At 33.9% G+C, this 9,902-nt stretch overlaps 1 protein-coding gene across 2 annotated transcripts in view; it reads right to left on the bottom strand.

The window, feature by feature from the left end:
* Nucleotides 1–302: 302 nt before the first annotated feature.
* LOC128639092 (B-cell receptor CD22) overlaps nucleotides 303–9,902 on the bottom strand; it is a 256,771-nt gene continuing 247,171 nt past the window's right edge. For both annotated transcript variants that reach the window (XM_053691241.1, XM_053691242.1), the window contains 3 exons: nucleotides 9,536–9,642; nucleotides 2,759–2,810; nucleotides 303–536 (listed from right to left, as the gene is read on the bottom strand). In XM_053691241.1, coding sequence (XP_053547216.1) covers nucleotides 426–536; nucleotides 2,759–2,810; nucleotides 9,536–9,642 — 270 coding nt within the window. In that variant the 3' untranslated portion in view covers nucleotides 303–425. The remainder of the gene's footprint in view (nucleotides 537–2,758; nucleotides 2,811–9,535; nucleotides 9,643–9,902) is intronic.

Raw genomic sequence — 9,902 nt, 5'->3', positions numbered from 1 at the left:
TAATACATCCAGTAAAAGCAAACAATATATCTATGCAAATACTATGCAATGGTTTATTTTAAAACTTCACTGTAATTGAATAATAACTTCAGATAAATGGTTGTGTTATATAAATAATTGTTGTACTTCTCCATATTGTTAGAAAATGAATTATAAAGTTTTTATGTGTTCACAAAACCTCTCTCTTTTTTATATTTTAAAAAACAAACCATTAATAAATCTACAGAATTTAGAGAAATGGTTACAAATAGTAAAGAAAATGAATATGAGTCTCACATGTGACTCAAAAGAAGACAAGCACACAAGTTTTAAGGAAGTTTAATAATGTGTTTTAGTATTTTGGCAAAATAAAATAAACAATTTTAAGATAAATATTTAATGCTTGATTAAAGCCAACAAGAAAACTTAAGTTTGTGTATAGCAATTTAATGTTTAATTAATATATATTCTGTTTCTTCGTTTTGCTGTAACTGATGTTGAACTCTGTTTTGTTGTTCGTGCTGGATAACAACATAAGAAATCTCTTCCTCTTTCTTCTATTTTATTACAAAAAGAGAAATAGTTATTTTATTAGAATTTTATCTTTAATATTATTTTAAAATATACATAATGCAATACATACAAACATTTACACCGATTCATTGATATTCTAAGAATATGCACATTTCATTAATAGCATCTCCCTCAAAATTACTGTAAAAGGAAGCCAGCCTGAGTAATTAAAGAGACAGTCTACTCCAAAATGTTTATTGTTTAAAAATATAGATAATCCCTTTATTATCCATTCCCAGTTTTGCACAGCCAATATGATTATATTAATATCATTTTTACCTCTGTGATTGCCTTGTATCTAAGCATCTTCTGACAGCCCCTTTATCTTAGGACTATTTATTTATTATCTATTGACTTGTATGTTAGCCAAATTGTGCCGTGTCCTGCACAACTCAACAGGAGTGAGCACAATGTTATATATATGGCAAACATGAATTAACATGTAGTGCCTTAAAAAAAGGCAGAAATTTATAGTTTTAAATGTTATAAAGTATATTAATATAACTGTGCTGGTTGTGCAAAGCTGGGTAATAGATAGTAAAAGCGTTATCTATATTTTTAAACAATAACAACTTTGGTGTAGACTGTCCCTATAATAACTCCCATATTTGCTGGTAATATAACCATGATAACACCAACTCCATAACTATATAATAATAGACCTCCTAACAATATTTTCTGGAGAAAAATCATAATATAAAGCTGGAGCTGTGTCTGAGAGATAAGAGGGTAGTCCAAAAGCACAGCTGGGTGGGATGTGGATGTAACGTTGACAGGGTCTTGGTAGATCAAGGGTATAATAAACATTTCTAAGGTATAGAGCTCCATAAGGGACAGCTGGGCATGGTTCCCAAACTGTGCAAATTCCACAAGATGGGTGATGATTGGAAGTACCATTAAAATACTGTAGATATGTTAATGTAAAACATATAAAAGTGCATTGGAACCCTTTGCCGTTAAGTAGATGAAAACATGTAAAAGCATATTTATGCAATATTCATGTTAAATAAATGTTTTAACTATGTTTTTGCTATAATTATCTCACATTCCATTGTTCTTCACACAACAGAATATTTTCTATATATTTGTAAATAAATATTCATATATATATATATATATATATATATATATATATATATATATAATCTGTATATATCTATACATATTTTTTTTATATATATATATATATATATATATATATATATATGTATATACATTTACGTATATATATATATATATATATATATATATATATATATATACAGTATTTATATATTTATATATATATATATATATATATACAGTATATTTATTTATGAATAAATAGAACATATTCTGTTATGTGCAGAACATTGTAATATGAAATATTCATATGTTCATGTTAGTTTAGCACAAATGAGAAAATGCAATCGTGTTTGCGCAAGAGTGTGGGGGGGTTCACTTTTTTCTTCATTGAATTCTATGTGGCAAAATGTAAATATGCAATATTCTAACTTTGAATTTTTGCGCTAGTCAGGTGACAGCTAGAGCGAAAACAGTTTACCTTTATTTTGTAATAAGAGCACAACCCAATGAGTGCAAAAATCTTACTTCTAGTTCAATTAACGCATTAATTTGCACTTCACTCGTAATCTGGCCCTAAATAGTGCCAATTGTCAGAGACCTTTATTTATTTCAAGTCTTACTCTATATTCAGAACAGAATTTAACATAACATATAAATTATATATATAACATATAAAAGTTATATATACTATATAAAAGTTATATATCTAAAACTTATTCACGTTTTAAGATACCCTCAGCTTTGTTGTGAGGCTGTTAAATAATTCAGCTTAGCATTCATAGCACAAACTGTTGCAGTCATACATAACCAATTTCTCTCAAATGATCACACCTGTCACACTTGTGGCATTAAAATATCTGAACAGGGGTTTTGCAACTCTGCTAAATTTAGAAAAAAAAACAAAAAACAAAATAATTTCCTCTTAGTTGCAAGGGAAATAACCAGCTGTTATTATATGCTTGGTGCACAACTACGAGTTTGAGGACAGTTTGGGCAGTTATATAGACAAAAAATGTTTTCATAAATTGATCTCTTACATATTGCAGCAAGCTGCTTATTTTATGCAACCAAATATTGACAATAATCTTATACAAATATATATATATATATTTAGTATGATATCACTAAATGATTTACTTACCATACATTTGCTATAGAGTGCATCGTCATTACTATAGATGTTTTCTGGATCCCTGAAAAATAGCATGTGTACATGTAATGGATGACTAATAAAGTAATATCTCAATACAGTTTAAAACTAAAATATTTTCATACATTTGTTTATCCGGTGTTAACAGTAATTGAGACAAGTGTATCTTGCATAGACTAAAAAACAACTTAACTCAAATTAATAGCCACAAATTTCATAGATCGGTCAATGGTCTTAAACTATCTGGTCGGTGAAAGCTTTTGTAGTTTTAATATTTTTTTTTTATTATCAGGTTTAATATATATTAATATACATATAGGGCCAGATTATGAGTGGAGTGCTATTTAGCACTTTGCTAAAATGCTAATTGCACCAGAAGTAAACTTTTTGTATGGGTCGGGTTGCTCTGATATTATGAGTTGAAGGTAAAAAGTAATCACTCTTGAGCTAACCCGATGCAGGCAAAAAGCTGAACTTACAATATCGTGTGCACGATATCCTAATACCCCCATAGAAGTCAACTGAGCAAAAAAAGTGGAAAAACACCCTACTTGTGCGCAAACCCGAGAGAGAGAGAGAGAGAGAGAGAGAGAGAGAGAGAGAGAGAGAGCAACACGGCCCGTGTGAACGGGCTTTAGGACTAGTATATATATATTTATATATACGATTATATATAGGCATATATATATACAAATATATATCTATTTGGAAATACAAATAACATATTCTGCTATGGGCAGAACATTGGAATGTGAAATATTTACAGTAAATAGTAAATACACAGTATAGCACCGTATTAAACATGAATATTGCATAAATATGCTTTTACATGTTTTTATCTACTTAACTGCTCCAATACACATATATCTATATATATATCTTTATAAGTATACATATGTGTTTATATGTGTATATACATCTGTAAATTCATACATACACATATAAATACATATGTACACATATATAGATATTTACATATACATACATATACATCTTTAGACATGTATATGTCTTTGACCCCTTATAACTTTTTAATGCAATATTTTGCAGAAATACTTTTTATTAGATGGTGTTATAATGAGTGTAACTGTACTTTGTAATGTATTTTTGATGTCTTTTGTAACACTTTTTTGTTTCGCGAAACAGTTAACCACAGCTCTTGGACACACTAACCCAAAAAGCATTAACTTGAATTGTGCTCAAGCTATCGTTTTTACTTTCAACTTGTAATACCAGCACAATTTAACCTGAGTGCAAACTAACGCAAAAAAATGATATTACTTGTGTGCAAACTTTTTTTGCTCCACTCAAAATCTTGCCCATAATAATTAGGGTAAAAAAAGATGTAGTTGCCCTTAACATGATTTACAATAGTGACTGTTCTATTTCCTACAGTATCTTGGTTGTTGGTACAAGTATAGCAGTCTTCCATTTCTTTACGGAATAACATGCAACATTACACACTGCCCATCTTAAATATACTGTGTTCAATAATGAGCCTTCTGTACAAATAGTTTTTCTAGACATCTGTATATGTGAATTATACATTATAATATGCACAAACAAATATGTGGTTTAAAGGGATACAAAAAAAAAATCCAATTTACTTCTATTATGAAATCTGCCTTGTTCCCATGGTATTCTTTGTTGAAGAGATATCTAGGTAAGTGTCTAGAGCAATACATGGCAGGAAATAATGCTGCCATCTAGTGCTCTTGCAAATGGATAACATTTTGCAAAACTGCCGACATATAGTCCAGATACGTTCATGCTCCTGAGCTTATATCTCTGCCTTTCAACAAAAAATGAAAAGAGAACAAAGAAAATGTAATATAAATATTTTAGAAAATTGTTTATAATTGCATGCTCTATCGGAATCATGAAAGAAAATGTTTTGGTTTCATGTCCCTTTTAGTACAAAAAAATGTATATATGTTTGGATTTATTAAATAAAATATTAATCTAGCTTTCAACTAAACCAGTAGCTTAAAAATGTCTATACATTTTTTTTTAAATAACACAATATTTAAAATATATACGCTTACATTACGAGTTTTGCGCTATAGAGAGAGCAAAACTAACTAAATGAAAGTTGCATTATTTCAACTCCATAACGCTGCCATTACGAGTTTCTGAAAAGCCTCATTGTGCGCGCGATATGGTGGCGTTAAGCTCCATACCGCACAAAATCCAAGGGCTGCTTTGACGTGCTCATGAACGCTTTCCCCATAGACATCAATGGGGAGAAGGTGTTAGTTTTTTTTCTAACACCTGAAGCGAGGAATGAAAAGCTCCATAACGCAACCCCATTGATGTCTATGGGGAAAAAAGTTACGTTTAAACCTAACACCCAAACATAAACCTTAAGTTTAAACACCACTAATCCACCGCCCCGGGCATCGCAGTCACAAAATAAAGTTATTAACCCCTAATCTGCCGCTACGGGCATCGCCGCCACTAATAAAAGTTATTAACCCCTAATCCGTGGCTCCCCAACATCGCCACTACTAATAAAAGTGATTAACCCCTATTCTGCCGCTCCCCAACAACACTGCCACTATAATAAATTTATTAACCCCTAAACCTCTGGCCTCCCACATCACCTCCCCTAAATAAACCTATTAACCCCTAAACTGCCAGCCCCCCACATCACAAAAAAACTAAATTAAACTTTTAACCCCTAAACTGAACAACCCTCTAACTTTATATTAAAATTACAATATCCCTATCTTAAAATAAAAAAAAACGTACCTGTGAAAAAAAAAAAAAAATAAGTTTAAACTATCAATAAACCTAACATAACTATTATACTAAACTATTATACTAAAATTAAAATAACTACCAATTAAAATTAAATTACACATAAAAAAAACTAACACTACTAAAAAAAATTAAGTCTAAAATTACAGAAAATAACAAACACTAAATTACGAAAAATAACAAACAAAATTATCTATACTATAATTGCGTTTGTAATGTCCATCACCGTCGGCAGTTGCGCACACATCCTTAATGGAATGTTAGGGATGCAAAGCAGCCAAAGCTTCGCTGCATCCAGGTGGATTCCGAAAACGGCAGAGTGGTGGAAAAAAACGAACCTCCCACACAAAGTATTAACACATACACCGCAAACCCACACATTGCAAAATAATAAAGTAATTAACCCCTTAATCCCTTTACCGTCATCCACCCACATCGCAATAAACCTAATTAACCTATTAACCTCTTAAACCGCCAAAACCCACAACGCAAATAACTAAATTACTAAGCCCCCTAACCTAACACCCCAAAATTAACAAAAATTAACCAAACTAAAAAATACTAAAGTTAAAAAAAAAAACTAAGATAACAAAAATAAAAAAGGCTAACATTACAGAAAATAAAAAACAAATTACCAAAGTTTACAAAATGAAACCTAATCCCTATGAAAATAAAGAAGCCCCCCCAAATAAAAACACCCCCTAATCTAAGAATAAACTGCCAGTAGCCCTTAAAAGGGTTTTTAGCAGGACACTGCCCCAAGATAAACAGCTCTTTTAAAGAAGAAAAAAGTCTAGGTCCCCCCTAACAGTAAACCCCCCCACCCACCAAACCTCCTGAAGTCCGGCGGAGAATCTCCTGTTCCAGGCGGTGAAGTCTTCTTTCAAGCAGCGGCCTCTTCTTTCTTCTTCCAGCAACAATCCGGCGTGGAGGGTGGAGCTGAATACCGATGACCATGGAGCTGAAGACCGGTGACCCTGGAACTGAAGACTGGCGACCCTGGAGCTGAAGACCAGTGACCCTGGTTTAAAAAACCAATAGGATTTCAGTAACTCTCATCCTATTGGCTGATTTAAATTTGAAGAATTAAATCAGCCAATAGGAATTCAAGGGACGCAATCTTTAATCGCGCACCTTGAATTCACTATTCAGTGTACGGCGGTGATCGTATGAAGAGGATCCTCCATGGCTCTGCAGTCGTCGGTTTTCAGTTCCAGTGTTGCCGGTCTTCAGCTCCAGGGTCGCCAGTCTTCAGTTCCAGGATCGCCGGTCTTCAGCTCTGCGGTCATCGGTCTTCAGCTCCGCCCTCCATGCCGGATTGTTCCTGGAAGAAGAAAGAAGAGGATGCATCTTGGAAGAAGACTTCACCGCCTGGAACAGGACCTTCTCGGACGGACTTCAAGAACAGTGTGTACCAACCTGGGGGTAAGACTTAGGTTTTTTTAAGTATTTATTGGAGAGGGTTTGTTTTATTTAGATTAGGGATGGGCAGTAAAAGAGCTAAATGCCCTTTTAAGGGCAATGCCGAAACAAATGCCCTTTTCAGGACAATGGGTAGTTTAGGTTTTTTATTGTAAGGTTTATTTATTTTGGGGGGTTTGGTGGGTGGTGGGTTTTACTGTTAGGGGGGACTTAGAATCCTATTGGCTGTTCCAATCAGCCAATAGGATGAGAGCTTCTGAAATTCTATTGGCTGATTTGAATAGCCAATAGAATTTTATTAGCTCTCATCCTATTGCTGTTTTAAACAGCCAAAAAGATTTCAGTAGCTCTCATCCTATTGGCTGTTTGAATTTCAAGAATCAAATCAGCCAATAGGAATTCAAGGGACGCCATTTTTAAAAAGGCTCCCTTGCATTGAAGATCCAGTGTACGGTGGTGACTGTATGAAGATGACCCTCCGCGCCGGATGTCTTCAAGGATGGATCTGCTCCACATCGCCAGGATGAAGATAGAAGACGCCGCCTGGATGAAGACTTTTTGCCACCTGGATGAAGACTTCTTGCCGCCTGGATGAAGACTTCTTGCTGCCTGGATGAAGACTTCTCGCCGCCTGGATGAGGATGGATGGCCAGACTAGTTAGTTTTTTTTTTATCTTTTTGGGTGTGTTGTTTTTTTAAGAATGCATTAAAGATCCAGTGTACAGTGGTGACCGTATCAAGAGTACGCTCTGCGCCGGATGTCTTCAAGGATGTGTCAATATTATGCTACCTGTCACTATACAACTTTGCCATTACAAACTGTTCATATGACTGATTAAATGTAAATAATACATTGATTGCAATCTTAAGATTGCAATTTTTTTATAATTTGTGTTGCTACTTATTGTTTAGATGATCGATTTATTCCCTTTATATAACATTGCAGCTTGACCTTCTTTTGATATCATACAGCTCCAATGACCATATGGTCCCAGATTCTGTAGCCATACCTTGTTTTTTACACAGCATACAGCACTAACTTTTTAACTCCTTGTTTTTTTATTTTTGTGATGATATTATTGTTATTCTTTCCAAGCCCTTTTTGTGTATATGTTTCTATCTTTAGATGGACTCACATATGCAGCGATATTTCCTCTGATATATAGATTAATACATTGCTCATATTACGCTGTCAGCTGCTGCAAATTTATGTTCCCAAAGTTTTAATGTTACTTATTGTGTACAACGATATCTTTTTTAATATAGGTATCATTTTAGTGTTGTTAATATGTTAAATTTTTTTGTGAATTGTGCTGTTATATATTGTCTGTATTATCGGTCTATCCCCTGTTTACCATTGGTTAACTAATTATCCAATGACATCTGTTGTTTGTATTTTAAAAGCCTCTGCGAAGGCATGTCATGTATTCAGTCTGAGGAAACGGCAAGAGCAACACGGCCGAGAAACGCAATGATAAGCATATTAATAACCTGTTTTTTTACTTACTCGGATCTCCTGCTTCCTTATCCAAAAATTGTTTTCCATTCAAATCTCCAATATCAAGATTAGACGTCACTCCAGCATTTTACTTGCTATAACAGCTACAGTAATCACCACTGCAGTCTTACCGTTTGGGCTCTGCTCCCGGGAACCTTTTCCAAGACAGATACTAGACTGGCGATCTAAGGATTGCACCTGCTGTGGATCTCATACCAGCCTTTTAGCCACACGTAGGACACTGTGGCTACAGTGTACTGACTGCTGTATTAAAGGTCAGCCTGCCTGTATGCACTTTTTTCGTTAAAAGTGCCATCACACTTGTGAGTACCTTTTCACCTGATCACTTGCTGCATTGTTTCTACACTGTTTGAAAATACTGCGCCATGAGGCACTTTCTTTTTTGTTCTTATTTAGTAGTGGTGATGTAGGGGGCTGACGGTTTAGGGGTTAATAGGTTTAGTGAGTGGCAGTGATAACGGGGAACAGTGGAATAGGGGTTAATAACTGTATTATAGTGGTGGGGATGTGGGCGGGCAGCAGATAAGGGGTTATTAAGTTTAATTTAGTGTTTGCGATGTGGGAGGGTGGCGGTTTAGGGGTTAATAGGTAGTTTATGGGTGTTAGTGTACTTTCTAACACTTTAGTTATGAGTTTTGTGAAACATTTTGTTACACAAAATCCATAATTACTGCTTTCAGATGGCAGTATGGATCGCTTCGGTATAGGCTGTAACGCAAGCATTTTAGCCTCATCGCACAACCTGTAATACCGGCTCTATGGAAATACCACACAAAAACGTAATTTTTTTTTGAGTGCAGGATTCAAGTTGCGTTACAGGATAAAATGCTTGCAGTATAGCTATACCGACATGACTCGTAATGGCTGCATTACTGTTTTTTATGCTGAAATTGCAATTTTTCAGCGTTAAAACTGTAACGCAAAACTCGTAATCTAGGTGATAGACTTTACCTCAAAATCACATTTATTGACTGTTTAATTTGAAAATATTTTTTATTTGTCGGATATGTTGAAAATAATAATAATAATAATAATAATAATAATAATCACACTGTGATGGAACTCACTGAACATTGTTGGAACCTGGATCCACTGTATGGCTGAAATCTTGCCCAGCTTCAACATTTCCATAGAGGTGTTCATCCATAGGTATTTCTTCTTGAACATTATTGTTCTGCATGATAATAAAGCACAAAAAAAATAAAACAAACTGTAGAACAATTAAGATGAATGCACTTTAACTAGAGATCAAAATATTAATGGAGAAACATAAATAAAACAATATTTAAATAAGATTGATTATCAGTTTTTAGAGCACTAAATGAACAAATGTGATATTCTCAATCAAATGAATAATGTACTGTAGGGTTATTTATTTACTTATAATTTGTAAGCTGGTTGTAAAGAAAGGAGAGGAAAATACAAGGCATATAG

Source organism: Bombina bombina, chromosome 8 (assembly GCF_027579735.1).
Source record: "Bombina bombina isolate aBomBom1 chromosome 8, aBomBom1.pri, whole genome shotgun sequence".
Taxonomy (NCBI): Eukaryota; Metazoa; Chordata; class Amphibia; order Anura; family Bombinatoridae; genus Bombina; species Bombina bombina.
The sequence above is the reverse complement of the archived record's forward strand: the minus strand, read 5'-3'. Positions and strand labels throughout refer to the sequence as shown.